This window comes from Theropithecus gelada, chromosome 7b (genome assembly GCF_003255815.1).
Source record: "Theropithecus gelada isolate Dixy chromosome 7b, Tgel_1.0, whole genome shotgun sequence".
In the NCBI taxonomy this organism is placed as follows: Eukaryota; Metazoa; Chordata; class Mammalia; order Primates; family Cercopithecidae; genus Theropithecus; species Theropithecus gelada.
This window is the reverse complement of record NC_037675.1, coordinates 75,869,504-75,885,715: the sequence shown is the minus strand read 5'-3', so window position 1 is coordinate 75,885,715 and position 16,212 is coordinate 75,869,504. Positions and strand designations below refer to the sequence as shown.

General features: G+C 51.3%; 1 protein-coding gene across 1 annotated transcript in view; it reads left to right on the top strand.

Moving 5' to 3' along the window:
• LTBP2 (latent transforming growth factor beta binding protein 2) overlaps positions 1-16,212 on the top strand; it is a 115,233-nt gene that overhangs the window by 70,332 nt on the left and 28,689 nt on the right. The window contains exons 9-13 of the mRNA XM_025392283.1: positions 7,792-7,866; positions 10,621-10,743; positions 14,032-14,196; positions 14,460-14,675; positions 15,794-15,813. Of these exons, the coding sequence (XP_025248068.1) occupies positions 7,792-7,866; positions 10,621-10,743; positions 14,032-14,196; positions 14,460-14,675; positions 15,794-15,813 (599 nt within the window). The remainder of the gene's footprint in view (positions 1-7,791; positions 7,867-10,620; positions 10,744-14,031; positions 14,197-14,459; positions 14,676-15,793; positions 15,814-16,212) is intronic.

Sequence of the window (16,212 nt, the reverse complement as noted above, 5' to 3'; positions counted from 1 at the left end):
AAAAGGGAAGGTGGGAAGGCAGGAAGGCAAGGAAGGCAAGGAAAGCAGGAAGGAAGGCAGGCAGGCAGGAAGGAAAAAGGGAAAGCAGGAAGAAAGGAAGGAAGGAAGGAGGGAAAGAAGGAAGGAAGGAAAGAAGGAAGGAAGGAAAGAAGGAAGGAAGGAAGGAAAGAAAGAAAGAAAGAAGGAAGGAAGGAAGGAAGGAAGGAAGGAAGGAAGGAAGGAAGGAAGGAAGGAAAGAAAGAAGGAAGGAAAGAAGGAAGGAAGGAAGGAAAGAAGGAAGGAAGGAAGGAAGGCAAGAAGGAAGGAAAGCAAGAAGGAAGGAAGGAAGGAAGGAAGGAAGGCAGGCTGACTCTATAGGGATTGTGCCATGCATCTGTGAGGTTCAGTCTGATATTCATTGTTTCAGCAAAGCTAATCCTCACAATGACTCCACAAGCTGAGTTTTTGTCCCCACTTTTTTTTTTTTTTTTTTTTGAGATGGAATCTCGCTCTGTCGCCCAGGCTGGAGTGCAGTGGTGTGATCTCGGCTCACTGCAAGCTCCGCCTCCCAGGTTCATGACATTCTCCTGCCTCAACCTCCCAAGTAGCTGGGACTACAGGCACCCGCCACCACACCCGGCTAATTTTTTGTATTTAGGAGAGATGGAGTTTCACCGTGTTAGCCAGGATGGTCTCGATCTCCTGACCTTGTGATCTGCCCGCCTTAGCCTCCCAAAGTGCTGGGATTACAGACATGAGCCACTGCACCCAGCCCGGTCCCCACTTCTACGGATGAAAAAATTCAACCAGGCGCGGTGGCTCACACCTGCAATCCCAGCACTTTGGGAGACCAAGATGGGCAGATCACGAGGTCAGGAGTTTGAGACTGTCCTGGCCAACATGGTGAAACCCTGTCTCTACTGAAAATACCAAAATTAGCTGGGTGTGGCAGCGCATGCCTGTAATCCTGTTTACTTGGGAGGCTGAGGCAGGAGAATTGCTTGAACCCAGGAGGCAGAGGTTGCAGTGAGCCGAGATTGCGCCCCTGCACTCCAGCCTGGCGACAGAGCTAGACTCAGTCTCAAAAAAAATAAAATAAAACAAACAAACAAACAAATTCCGTCTGAGAGGTTAAGAAATGTGCCCCAGGTCACATAGCTAGTCATAGTGGAGCCGGGGGTTAGATGTGGGTCTGGCTGCCCCAGTGCCTGCACTCCTACTAGGGGAGTAGAATTTTCTCTCCAGCTTGCCCATCTGAGGTTTGCAAATCAAAGGGCAAGGCGCCAGCCGGCTCACACGTCCCTGAGGCACTGAGCTTGGCCTCACCAGGTGTGCATGTGTCTGTCCCTGGGCAGAGGGGCTGTGTGGTGGGGACCTTTCACATCTCCCTGCTGCAGGCACCTGTCATCACAGTCTGAGATTGGCACAGCCTGTAAACAGCCCTGTGGCCAGATACGTCTTCACCTTCTCCTCCACAACTCTACTCATGCAGTCAATGCCAAAACTGTCTTGAGAAATTAGTTTGCCTTTACTGAGGCCTCCCTGGGAGTCCCAGCGGCTGAGGGGGAGAGTTAGGAGGGCAGGGGCAGGCTGCAGCCAGGGACCCCTCTGCTTCTTTCTTCAGTTTGTGAGCAACCGAGACACAGCAGAGGGTGGACAGGGCCGAGGCCAGGGAGTCAGAAGACCATATGTCCCGATGTCCTTACCAAGAAGGTTCCCCACATCCACCCTGCATGCTTCAGAGGCATTTGTGATGTGAACGCTTTGGAGTACAGGTCAGTCTCCACTGACCCTGGGCAGCTGCTTTGGCTTTCGCAAGTCTAAGAGTCCCAAAGGCAAGCACACTGCAGCCCTGCAAGGCCTCCTTGAGGCATCCGTGAAAGTCACAGCTTAGCCACTCTCTCTCCCCAGGTCTCACAGATTCTCTTCTTTCTACTCTCTGACCCCTTACCCCTTGTGATAACCTTGATCTGGCTGAGGAGCCACAAGGGGTAGGACGGGTTCTACGCCATTTCCTTTGTCAGTTCTGCCTGGCACTTTGGTTATGCACATCGTGGAGCCCTTATCAGGCATCTGATCAGTTCTTCTGACCTCCTTCTGAGTATCCCTACTTTTTTTTTTTTTCTTCTTATTCTCTCTCCTGATCGCTCATTTAAAAACAGGGTAGAGGTTTCCTAGGAAGGGTGCTAGGTTTTCTACTGGGCAGGTGCCTCCATTGCACCCTAGGGTTGTCTGCCTAGGCACCCCTAAGGCTTTTTACGAATCTATTTATTTATTTGGAGGCAGTGGGGAGAATGGTTCAGAATTTCTCCTCTGGAGCTAGACTGCCTGAGTTCATAATCCCAGTTCTGTCCAACAGGGCGACCTTTGGTTTGTTTCATAACCTCATCCATTTTATGGATGAACCTCAGTTTGCTCATCCATAAAATGGGAATAATGTTAGTAAGACTCTCCAAGGCCTCTTATGAGCATTAACTAAGTTAATTAGTGTGAAGCCTTTATAATAGGGCCTGGCCCATAGTAAATGCCATTTGAGTGTTTGCTCTTCTTATTTGTTCCTATTTTGACTGAGTGCCCACACAGCTCTAGGTGTCATGCTTGGGACATAGCACTGGAGACATAACAGTGATGAAGAAGACAAGATCCTTGTCCTCATGTAGCTTATACTTTGTGGAAGGATGGAAGAGTGAGCAGGCAGCCACGGCACACCAAGAACTGAGTTTTTCAGCTCAAAAGCTAGTGCTGTGATTTGGGAAGTCTATATGTGTGGGGAGCATGCAAGAGGGACACCTGGTGTGGGTGGCAGGGACAGTGACAGGTGTCACCTGCCTTCACCTGTCACAAAGCTCACTGGCTGCCGAATTCTCACCCTGAGCCACCTGGCCACCTAAACTTCCACTTTCTCCCAAGGAGATTTAACCTGAATTATTCATATGTATGTGTGTGTGTGTGTGTGTGTATGTGTGTGTGTGTGTGTATGTGTATGTATATATACACACATACATTGTTTTTGTTTTTGTTTTTTGTGAGACGGAGTCTCACTCTGTCACCCAGGCTGGAGTGCAATGGCACAATCTCTGCTCACTGCAAGCTCCACCTCCCGGGTTCACGCCATTATCCTGCCTCAGCCTCCCAAGTAGCTGGGACTACAGGCACCTGCCACCACGCCCGGCTAATTTTTTGTATTTTTAGTAGAGACAGGGTTTCACCGTGTTAGCCAGGATGGTCTTAATCTCCTGACCTCATGATCATCCCGCCTCAGCCTCCCAAAGTGCTGGGATTACAGGCATGAGCCACCACGCCCGGCCTTATTTATTTATTTTTAAGACATAGTCTCACTCTGTTGCTCAGCATGGAGTACAGAGGCATGATCTTGACTCACTGCAACCTCTACCTCCCAGGCTCAAAGAATTCTCCCACCTCAACCTCCTGAGTAGCAAGGACCACAGGCTTATGCCACCACACCCGCTGACTTTTTGTATTTTTGATAGAGACAGGGTTTTGCTATGTTGCCCAGGCTGGTCTTGAGTTCCAGAGCTCAGGTGATTCACTTGCCTCAGCCTCTGAAAGTGCCAGGATTACAGGCATGAGCCACCGTGCCTGGCCTTAACCTGATCTTTCAGATTCCATGCTGTACTTGGTCTTACAGAAGCTAGGAACTAGCCCCTTATAGACTGCCTCTGGGAGGTGCGAGGAGGGGCGCTGAGGGCCCTGGTTTCAGGGTGGAGGTTGTTGGCAAAAATGGGAGTTTCCCCAGAGACAGTGGCTTGGCATTTATTTCCCTCTAGAAGCCTGCCTTCACAAAGAATTGCCCACGACACACACTCCCTTCAGGCCAGCGGCAGGGGGGGCAGGTTCCCCATATTAAGGAGGAGACCACTTTATATAAAAAGCACATACATGTATCCAGACTAATGGGTGGACCTAGCTCCTCTCAGCTTCACCCATTCCTTGGGTTCTCACAGTTTTCCACAGGTGCCAGCAGCTGTTTCCACTCTTGCTTCCTGCTCTGATCCAAGCTCTCTGCTGCTCCCCTTCTGATCACTAAAGAAGAAGGGGCCTCTGCTTCCTCCCTCTCCCGCTCCCTCTCCCTCTCCGTCTCTGTCTCCATCTCCGTCTGTTGCCCAGGCTGGAGTGTAGTAGCATTATCACAGCTCACTGCAGCCTTGACCTGCCAGGCTCAAGTGATCTTCCTGCCTCAGCTGGGACCACAGGCGCGAACCACCATGCCCAGTTTATCTTTGTATTTTTTTTGTAGAGACGAGGTTTCTCCCTGTTGCCCAGGCTGGTCTTGAATTCCTGGGCTCAAGTGATGCTCCTGCCTTGGCCTCCCAAAATGTTGGGATTACAGGTGTGAGCCACCATGCCCAGCATCATTTCTCCCTCTTGACATCTAGAGAGTTGATATCATCCTGGCCTGCTGGCTCCCCAGCTCTTCCTGATCTCTCTCTCTCTTAGAGAAGCACAGTAGAAGGTAGGAGAAAGGATGTGGCCTTCACAGCTAGAGGCCCGATTTCAACCCTGCCTCTGCTCCAGCAACTTTGTTACCTGGGTCAGTTACTTACCCCTCACTGAGCCTTGCTTTCCTAATCTGTAAATTGGGGATGATGGTCCCTGCCTTAGGGTATAATTGTTGTGAGAAACAGACAGGACCATGTCCACCCATGGCCTTGCAACTCTGAAGCACTAGACAAATGTGCACTTGGTCTCTTTCCTCGGCCCTCTGGCAGCAGCCTTGCATCATTCTTTCCTACCTTCTGCTCCTCATAGTGTTCACGGGCTGCATCTAATCAGCCTGCCTTCTGAGTTTCTCCAAATGACTTCTCTTTCTTCCCTCCTCTCTGTCCTCAGTTTATACCACCAGGCCCCGAGCCAGGGACATGCATATTTCCCAGCCTCACTCCCATCTTTCCATCTCCTTCTCAGCGTTTTCAGAATCCCTGTGTGTCTCCACAAGAGCGGCCTTCTAGGCTGGACCCTGGTCCCTACATGGAACATGCAAACCCGGAGTGGGCCAGTCCTGGCAGGAAAACATTTTTGAACTTCAGTTTACATTTTTTAATCTTAAAAAAGTTAAGTGTTACTAATTTATGTCCTCACTTGGTCTGTCCCTATGTCAGGCTGTCACATGTCATGCTTGGCACACAGTGTGTCCTCAGGGAAGAGTGGGGCTTCCAAGAAAATGTGGCACCTCCTTCTATTTGTCTTTGGCATATTACAACGCAGTGCAGTTCACAGTGCTGTGATTACTGGATTTTTTAGTTATGTGTTCTGGTGTTAACTAAACTAACCCACACCAAATGGAGAGGTGGCTCTGAAAAGCTCCTGCAAAGAAACCGTGGATGCAAAATAATACTAGTCCCATAATCATAAGCAATCATTAAAAAACGCAATGCTGACCCTTCTCAGGGGGTCTTATACCATGTCATCAGCCATATTACAATGTAAAAATCGTGACAACCTATCAGATGTGACCCCCAAGTACCCCAGGATCCAAATGATCAAGAAGACCATATGAAATACAGATTGATATAGGCCATTACTAATAACAAACCTTGCACTAAGTGTGTAAGTGCCCAGAGACAGCAGCTAATGGTGAAATAAAAGCTATCTTGATTAGAAAAACATTTTAAACCACAAAGACACTCAACTTTGCTGTACAATTGGACAAAAGTATAGATATCTCTAACGTGCCTCTTGGTATTTGCAATAATTCATTTCAACAATAAAAATACATGAAAGGCTGGGTGCGGTGGTTCATGCCTATAATCCCAGCACTTTGGGAGGCCGAGGCAGGCGGATCACCTGAGGTCAGGAGTTTGAAACCAACCTGGCCAACATGGCAAAACCCTGTCTCTACTAAACATACAAAAGTTAGCCGGGCATGGTGGTGCATGCCTGTAATCCCAGCTACTCAGGAGGCTGGAGCAGGAGAATAGCTAGAATCCAGGAGGTGGAGGTTGCAGTGAGCCGAGATCACACCACTGCATTCCAGCCTGTGTGACAGAGCAAGACTCCATCTTAAAAAAGAAGAAGAAGAAGAAGAAAAAAAATATATATATATATGTGAAGACCTCTCTTTTTGTAAATCACTAAAGGATGAACCAGTGAACATATATTCTCAACAGTAAATGACTTCCTGGATGACAAGAAGCTTTAGCAAACAACTCTGAAAGTGTAGCTGCTGATGTTATGACTGGGAGAAAAAGGAATTGGGATAAGGTGACAGAGATGGAGGGTGCAGCATTCAGAGACAAGCTATTGCCACAAAGGAGTCAAAGCTAGAAGAAGGCAAATTGCTACAGGAAGCCACCATGCAGCTAGCTTTATAGAGCAAGACCTTTGAAACATCATAGTGTCTTTCTGGAAATTTGTATGGAATAAGGTCTGTGGCAATTGCTCGCGCCTGCTTAGAATTGCTGGCTAGCTATAGGCAAAAGAATTGTCAAACTTATAGCTGAGTTCTCTTTTTGTTCCACAAAATATAGTATTCCCCTGCCTTTTCCTGTGAAGACAGGTGGTGATCAGAAGTATGCCCCCTGCTAGAGCTTTTCAAGAGGGTTGGCACACTAGTCTGTTCCCCCAAAGTAATGGAGATTTTTTTCCCCTGTTTTTATTTAATGTCAATTGTTTGAGGTTTTTTTTTTTTTTCTCTGTAAAGTAAGGGGGAATGTTGTGATATCAAGGCAGGATGTGTATCAGCATAAAAATACTGAGAATCATTTCCTTGTTGGTCAATCTGCAATCAGACATCTGTGTATCTTTAGTATTTCAAAATAAAAAGCAAAAAGTTATAACAATAAAACCCATGTTATATATATGACATGCACATAGTATAGTATATACTATATGTAATGTTATAACTATATATGTGAAGTATATAATACAATTTTTAGGATTAAAAATTTAATTGACAAATAAAAATTGTATATATTTGTGATGCACAACTGTTTTGTTTGATTTGAGATGGAGTCTCGCTCTGTCACCCAGGCTGGAGGGCAGTGGTACAACCTTGGCTCACTGCAACCTCCCCCTCCTGGTTTCAAGCGAGTCTCCTGCCTCAGCCTCCTGAGTAGCTGGGATTATAGGCATGTGCTGCCACGCCCAGCTAATTTTCATATTTTTCATAGAGATGGGGTTCCACCACGTTACCCAGGCTGGTCTCGAACCCCTGACCTGAGGTGATCCACCTGCCTTGGCCTCCCAAAGCACTGGGATTATATGTGTGAGCCACTGTGCCTGGACGGTGCACAACTGTTGTTCTGAAATAGGTATACATTGTAAGGTGGCTAAATTGCACCCATTAATATGTGTATTACCTCACATATTTATTTTTTGTGGTGAGAACACTTAAAATCTACTCTCCTAGCAATTTTCAAGAATACGAGACACTGTTATTAACCATAGTCACTATGTTGTACAACAGATCTTTTGAAATTACTCCTCCTGTATCTGACTGAAATGTTGTACCCTTTGATCACTGTCTCCCCTCTCCCCAGGCCCTGGTAACCACCATTCTACTCTGCTTCTGTGGGTTTGTTTTTCTTAGGTCCCATATATCAGTGAGATCTGTGATATTTGTCTTTCTGTGCCTGGCTTATTTCACTTAGTACTGCTTTTAATAAAAGCAAGGTAGGCCGAGAGGAGTCTGGTGAGAACCAGGAAGCACAGCTGCCCAGGACGATGGCTTCAGGGGCTAGGGCTCACTGCTGCTGGGTGGGCTGGACATCCAGACTGCACCCCTTCCCAGCATGGGTGACAGAGGAGCCTAGGGTCCCTCCAGTGAGACCTGTTTGTATCTCCACTCTTCAGCCTCCCCGGTGATTGAGAATGGCCAGCTGGAGTGTCCTCAGGGATACAAGAGACTGAACCTCACTCACTGCCAAGGTAGGACCCCTAGGGCCAGGGCTGGGCTCAGGGATGCCGGGACACACTCCCCGCACCAGACAGGAGGAGTGTCTGTCATTGGTCGAGTGGTCTCCACTGAGTCCCTCTAAGCCCCAGCTTGGGGGAGTGGTGGGAGGCTGCTGATTCCAGGGGCCTAAGGAAATCCAGGGACTTGCTTGAGAGTGACAGAGGAAGCCAAGGGGGCCGACACCTGCCCTCCTCCCCATCTCCACCCACCCCCACCTGGAACCCAGGCTAGGGTCTCTAGGCTGTGCGGGGCTGTGTCCGAAGGGGCCGCCGCAGTCCCTGCACTTCTGCTTTCCTCCTGAGCTGGTCTCCCTGGAATGGGAAGAATTTCAGCTCCAGGGTGGGAAATCAAGTCAGCCTGAGTTGTTGGGGCCTCTGTGGGCTTTTCCCAACTGAAAACCCTTAGCTATTCAGGCCTCCCTCCCACTTGCTTCAACCCACAGCCAGGAAGGGGGGCGGGGAGCATGGGGGCTTCCTGCCAGGGACAGGCTCCTGGGGCTGGCAGAGGCCAGTGGGGAACAAGGTGGCCTCCCTGTGAGGAGCTTGGACAACTGGACAAATAGTTGTCTGTGTGGTTTGCTTTGGATGGAGCTGGGTCAGAGACAGGGGATTGACCCAGGTGGCCTCCACGGTACCCTCCCTCTGGAGGTTGCTTCCGAGAGAGGAGTCTGGGGAAGCTCTGCGTGACTGGGCTGTCTCCCTCGGGGGTGCCAGGCTGCAGAAGTGATCCCTAGCCTGTGGATAAGCAAAGGTGCTGGGGCCGAGCAAAGGGGCAGACCTCTGGCCCAGCCTAGTCCAGGGTCAGATTCCCTCAGGAGCCAGTGGTTTGAGGGCCAAGCAGACAGTGGCTCTAGGGAGAAATACGTATTTTTGCCCTTGGAGGGAAATCGGGGCTGTTCATATCTAAACGGTCGCCAGTTGCTTTTCCTCCTGGTGGGTTTCCCAGTCTGAAGCTTTAAGGTTATTCTCAGGATCTCAAATGGGTTCTCTGCCCTCCCTCCACTGAGCCCCAAGATTCAGGACACCAAAGGACCTTCCCTCAGGAGGCCCTGCCCCTGAAACCTCCCTTTCCCACGTATGTGGCTGTGGTCTCCGTGTCTGCGAAGGGACCTGCTCACCTCTGCACCTGCACACGTCATCTCTCCTCTCTCTCTCCATCCTTCCCTCCTACTTCCACAAACTATTGGAGGGGAGATTACTATGGGCTACATACACTGTGCTAGGTGTTGAGTACACAGTGATGGAGAAGACACAGTCCTGCCCCAGGTGCAGATAGACCCCTGAACAATCACATCTAATGAGCAGTGTTCTTGAGAGAAAGCAGCGGTCACTGAGTGCTACAGGATCCCATGGTGGGGGCCCCTTCCCAGACTGGGAGGATCAGGGAAGGCTTCCTGGAAGAGGTGATACCCAAGCCAAGACTTTAAAAATGAGTACAAGTTGGCCAACTAAGAGGATGCAAGCTCTCCAGGCAACGTGAACACCATCAGCAAAAGAACATTTTGGGCTGTCTGGAGTGTCCCAGAAAGTACTATGTACGTGGCCTGTGTACACACGGGAGATGCCACAGGTCTGCCAGTGTCTCATCAGAGCCACCTGTTTACCCACAGGCTTTAGGGACACGGTGGAGGACCTTGGATACCATGTTAGGGTTTAGGGCCTCCCTCTAAGAAGTAATGGGAAACCCAGAAGCTTCTTAAGCAGAGGGAAGCAAGTCAGACTTGGGTTTGGAGGTCCACATCCCACTGTGGCCACAGTCTGGATGCATATGGATCACTGCCCTTTCCCATTTCTCAGTAGCACCTTCCCAGCTCTTACTGGCACCCTGTCACAATGGCGCATCCTATCAAGGAGTAGTGCCCCTTGGTGCTCAGGCTGGGTCACCTTTCAGTCCCTCGTTCCTGTGCCTAGTGCCAATTTCCCCAAACCAGTGGGTGACCTGGTTATTCCTGGGACCTCAGTTTCTTCTCCGGTAAAATGAGGACGTGTGGGCCTATTTGATAAAATGGTTTGTGAGAATTAAATGGGGTATTGTATGTTAATACCCAGCAGAGTATGTAGCATGTAATAGGTGCTCAATAAATACTAGTGCTTGAGGCCTGATGAGGTGGCTCATGCTTATAATCCCAGCACTTTGGGAGACCAAGGCAGTTGGACTGCTTGAGGCCAGGAGTTTGAGACCAGCCATGGGCGACATGGTGAAAACACATCTCTACAACAAATACAAAACAAAAATTAGCTGGATGTGGTGGTACGCGCCTGTCGTTCCAGCTACTCGGGAGGCTGGGGCATGAGAATTGCTTAAACCTGGGAGGCGGAGGCTGCAGTGAGCTGAAATCACACCCCTGCACTCCAGCCTGGGTGACAGAGTGAGACTGTCTCTCAAAAACAAACAAACAAACAAACAAACATTAGCTCTTAATATTATGATCATTGTTACATGCCAGTTACTGAACTAAGTGGTTTGCAGTTTGATCTTATTTTATCCATCTAACACCGTCTGGTTGTTACTATCATTATCCTCATTTTACAAGTGAGGAAACTGAGGCCCAGGTAGAGGAATCCCACTGAATACATAGCAGCCCTTTTGTTGTTGTTTTGTCTGGAGAGGGTATTTGAGGATCTCCACCCCGCCCCTCCCCTCCATCAGGCCCCCTGTGGGCTGTGTCTGTCCAGAGCCAACTCCAGGGCAGGGGCATGAGCTGGTCATCTCCTCCAACTCTGCAGATATCAATGAGTGCTTGACCCTGGGCCTGTGCAAGGATGCGGAGTGTGTGAACACCAGGGGCAGCTACCTGTGCACATGCAGACCTGGCCTCATGCTGGATCCATCGCGGAGCCGCTGTGTGTGTGAGTGCTGGTAGGGACGGGGTTGGGGAGGACACTGGGAGGCAAGATGGGACCCTTCAGGTCCACAGGCCAGCCCAGGGCAGTAATTTTCCCAAGATCTGATCATGCCATGCTCAGGGCCTGTGTCTGCTACTCAACCTGGAGTTGGGCCCAGTGTGAAAACCAGATCAGCCCATCCTGCTGGAACAGAGATGGTTACTACTTCCCTTTTTACACTAGGCATTTCTTCCAGGCCTTTGCAGTTTAGAATTCATCTTTTCTATTTCTCTTTTTTTTTTTCTTTCTAATCATTTCTGTTCCATGCGTAGCCTCGTTTTCTTTGGCGGCGGGGGTGGTGGGGGTGGCCTCTGCTGTGATGTCTGGCTGAGCCTTGGCTGCTGAGTGACCTTTCCAGAAGGATTATCCATAGCATTCATGGAGCTACTGCCCGACCTGAGGGCCTTTCTGCAATCCTGTGGCCCCTGTGGTTCTGAAGTTTCTCCTCATCCATGAACACATAGTGGGCATTAGCATTGTGTCCAGGTATGTGCATGCATATATGCCAGGCAGCCCTGTTCCAGAGACCTCTGTGGTTTCCAGGGGGAGTGGCCCAGGCTATCAGTAACCCCCAGTGGCAGAACTGACACCACAGCCCAGATGGGGCTTTCCCTGGGCCGGAAGGCCCAACCAGAGCTAAATAAAACCAGTCCCAACTGGCCTCTGGGAGGCAGCAGCCCAGGTTGGATGGGCCGCTCTCAGCTCAGCAGAGCTCCCTGCAACCGGCCAAGCCCTCAGTCTGCAAACTTTCTGGTACTGGGTTTGGGAGGGCCATGGGGTTGAACAAGACTCTGGTGCCACCCGGAGACTGAACCCAGTGGCTCTAGGGAGATAAGACAGCAAGAGCTATAGGAAGGGGGTGCCCAGAGAGTGAGGGGTCCAGCGTGGGGAGAACATGTCAGGCCGCTCTCAAGAAACTTCCATGGTGGCAGTGGTGGTGATCAAGGCCTTGAGAGGCTTACAACCCTACCTTCTACTCCACATCACTTAAGATCCCTTTACCAGACAGCTGTGTTTGACATCCAAGGTGACTTATTTATGAGTACCAGAAAGAGATCCTTAATACAGGGAAGCAGAGATGTCTCTCTAGTGTCCTTCTCCCCTCTGTCTCTGGTGTTACTCCCCCAAGCCTCCCACGGCGATTCACCTCCCCGCAAGTGGGATGGGCAGTGCGAAGTTTCTCTTCCCTTTGTTTCTGGGTTCTGCCTCCCTCCCTCCCTGCCACCTGACCAGGTCCAGTGGAGCAGTCGGCAGGGCTGCCCCAGCCTCCTGATATTCCCACCTGGGTCATCTCCACCCTGGGGTTCAAAGGGACGGAGCCCTTCCTTACAGTGTCCCAAGGGAAGTGGCTGCTAGAAGCAGAAATTGCACCTGGAGATCCAGGGCTCACAGACGGGCTGGTGATTTACCTGTGGCGAGCACATGACCTTTGGCAAGCTGCTCTCACACACCTCACTCTATTTAATCTCCATGGCGAAGTTTATGAATCAGGAGTCCTTGGATTGCAAGTGACAGAAACCAAACTCAAACTGCCTTAAGCAAAAAAGAATTTGCTGGGGCTGGGCACAGCGGCTCACACCTGTAATGCAAGCACTTTGGGAGGCTGAAGCAGGCGGATCACTTGAGCTCAGGAGTTCAAAACCAGCCTAGGCAACATGGTGAGACCCTGTCTTTACAAAAAATTAAAAATTAACCAGGCATGGTGGTGCACACCTGTAGTTCCAGCTACTTGGGAGGCTGAAGCGGAAGGATGCTTGAGCCCCAGAGGCAAAGGTTGCAGTGAGCCGAGATCGTGCCACTGCACTGCAGCCTGGGCAACAGAGCGAGACTCTTCTTAAAAAAAAAAAAAAAAAAAAAAAAAAGCATTGGTTCACACAACTAGGAAGTGCAGGCGTGGTGTGGCCTCAGGCTGGCTGATCAGTCAGCCACAGTGTCTGCAGGGGGGGTCCTGCTCTTTCCTCTGTGTCAGTTTCATGGTTCCTTCGAAGGTGGTCACCAGATGTTCTAGGCCTACACCCTCTCAGCCTTGCAAACTCAATAAAAAATGAGCCCCTTTTCTCCCATCACCCAGGAATAGTCTTGAAGCTGATTATCACTGGGCCTCCTTGGTGAAGTGCCCATCCCTGACCCAGTCACTGGAACCAGGGGTATGGACCACAAGCCTTCAGCCAGAAAGGCGCCAGCCTCCACTCCAGTCACATGGACCAAGGGTGGGAAAGGGGTGGTTCCCGTAGGAGAAACAGGGTGATTATACCGGAATATGGCACATAGACTCTGGGCAGGCAGAAATACAGGTGTCCCCTGCCATGGAATGATCATTCTCATCTTCATTTTACATGTGAAGAAGCTAAGGCCCAAGGAGGTCCTGTACTTCATGGTGGAGCAGGGATTCGAACTTGGTCTGCTGCGTCCTGGGCCTGACCAGGACTTCCCCAGAATCATTCATTCCTAAACTTTGATTGATGTCCTCTTCACCCCACCTCTCCTCCTCTTAGAATCCAGTCAGCCCTCTACGGATTCCAGACTCTTCCAACCTGGCATGGCCTCCTTGTCTTCCATTGAGATAATATACAGAAACTATTCTTTAATATTTATTATCAAAGTACAAGAAAGGAGATAAGGGTGGTGGCATTGCTATGACCTAAGCCCAGTGTAGCTCAAACGCACAGTGACCCTCAGTATTTTGATTGGCTGGTTGATTCCATGTTTGATTGGCTCATTGACCTAGCCATCCATGCATAGATTCAACAAGCATTACTAAGCATTTGCATGCACCAGACACTATGGAAGGTGCCTGGGTGATAGAGATGACCCAATATAGGGTCCCTGTCCTCTAAGCTCCCCATCGGGCCTTAGCTTGCCTCATCGTCCCACAGAGGCCGTGGTCCTCAGGACATACTGCTCCCTGCTCAACCCTAGGGACACATGGGGCCTTCAGTAAACACTTCTAAACTCAGCACTGGAGACAAGGAGCTGCATCCTCAGTTCCTGCTCTCAGGTTCTCCACATGCAGGTGGGGAGTCACAGGTCTCATCAGGCACATGACATGGGGAGGTGCTGAAACATTCCACTACGCCTCTTCCTTCTAAAGTTCTTGTGAGCAAGTGCAGGGCTCCAAATTTCCCAACTGAGATATGGGCCAGGCCAGTCTGAGTGCATGTGGCCAGCCACACCTCCATCCACTGCCCTCCCAGCTGTGTGTTCCCCTCCCATTGGCCACCTGCCCACCTCCACATGCTGTGTCTGTTGCAGCGGACAAGGCCATCTCCATGCTGCAGGGACTGTGCTACCGGTCGCTCGGGCCTGATACCTGCACCCTGCCTTTGGCCCAGCGAATCACCAAGCAGATATGCTGCTGCAGCCGTGTGGGCAAAGCATGGGGCAGCGAGTGTGAGAAATGCCCTCTGCCTGGCACAGGTAACCCCCTGTCCCCATCCCAGCTTTCACTGCCCAGGGGCTTCCTCAAGGCTAGTGACCATGTTGCCGGGCCTGGGTAGACCTCCCTCAATCTGGAAGACTAAAGTAGTCTTCCCTGCCTGTTCACGTGTTTATCCCAACCTGGGGCTCCCTCCCTCCTTGCTGCCATAATTGCTGTGTCTCCCAAAGGGAGGGAAAGGAGGGCCCCGGTTTCCTGCAGGAACAGCACCTCTCAGCTTGTCCTCCGGCTGTTGGCTTTGCAGAGGCCTTCAGAGAGATCTGCCCTGCCGGCCACGGCTACACCTATGCCAGCTCCGACATTCGCCTGTCCATGAGGAAAGCCGAGGAGGAGGAACTGGCAAGGCCTCCAAGAGAGCAAGGGCAGAGGAGCAGCGGGGCACTGCCTGGGCCAGCAGACAGACAGCCACTCCGGGTCATCACAGACACCTGGCTCGAGGCCGGGACCGTCCCTGACAAGGGTATCTGAGCTGGGGGAGACGCCTGAGGGATTCCCCTTTCCCCTAAGTTTCCAGCACCTCAGAGAAGTGTGGGTGTCCATCCTGGGTGCCTGGGCATCCCATCTCTGTGGCATTAGAAAAGGGAGCTTGGAGCTGCAACACCCAACCCTGGCAGCCTTCTCTCGTGGCCTGTTACAACAGCAAGGCCCCACCCACTTCCTCTTCCATATGGGGTCAAGAGGTGCCCACGCCCTAGGGAGTTTCCTGTGGAGGTGGGAAAGGTCAGCCGCAGCCCCCACCCCAGCGATCAGGCCTCTCCATCTCCTGCCCTCTGGCCATGCAGCTTCTGGGGCCAGTGCTTGCTGCAAGCTTGAATAGCTGGCAGGTGGGTCCTGACCTGCATGCCAGACCCCTGGCCCGGCCTTAGAGTCAGAGTGCTAACTCCAGCCTTGGACCCCAGAGGGACGGAGATGGAGGGCGGCTGGGTACGAGGCTCTCCTTGCAAGTGCCCTGAAAACCATGGAGAAGTCATGCCCAGGTGACTGGTAACACTGAGTGCAGGAGGCCTGGAACATCATAGGGCCAACAAGCTATGTGATTGGTCAGGTTGCTCCAGGAATCTGGAAGAGACAGGGAAGTGAGGACAGAGCCCCAGTTGTTGTGGACACAGGACACTGGCCAAGCCTGGAGCAACTCCACTCCTTCCTCAAACTGTTCCCCTGGCCCAAAGCCCAGGGCAGGGGGCTGTGTGACCCAGCCTGGCTGGGAGGCGTGGGAGGGAGGAGGTAGCAGTGCAAGGAGGTGGCTCCAGGATGGATGGAGTGGACAGGCCCAGGAGCCGGTGGGACTCCTGTCACCCGAGGCCTTACAGGAAAGCAGGGGCTTCCACTTACCAAGAGAGAGGCTGCACTGAGCTATCTTCAGGCTCTCTAGACTTGGGGTCCTTGAATTGTGTGGTGGCCAGTCCCTACAGGGGTGAAGGGGCAGAGGCAGGTAAGAAAAGTCCAAGCTTTCTGTGCTGCCGGCCCTGCTGGGGACGTGGTCTGGGGCGCAGACTGTGAAGGCGCCCAGGTGGTGGTGAGGGAAGAAGGCAGCCGGACCCTCCTCCCTGAGCTCACGCTGTCACCTTTCCCTTCCAGGTGACTCTCAGGCTGGCCAGGTGAGTGCGTCCTCCCACTAGGGGGCCGGGCAAGCATGGCAGAGAGCAGGGCCTGGTAGCAGCTCAGGCCCCAGGGCAGTGTCTCATGATGGAGGAGAGGGAGAAAGATGGAGCGTCTGTTGGATTTTACTTGAAGAGATGACCAAGTGCGAGGATTGATCCAAAGACCGTTTTACCCTAAAGGAAGTGATAACAACAGCTCCTGTTTACGGAGCAGCCGTTGTGCAAGCATTTTCCCATTTGGGGTGGGCCGGGGCCCCTTCAGAAAGGAAGTAGGAACATGTCCTGTTAGGCCCGGCTGTCACTCAAGCTTTAAGCACTGCAGATGAGGTGTGGAGCTGCTTCCAGTTCATTCTGGGTCTGGCACTTTCTGCGCCGGTTTAGTTGAACCTCCAGGTA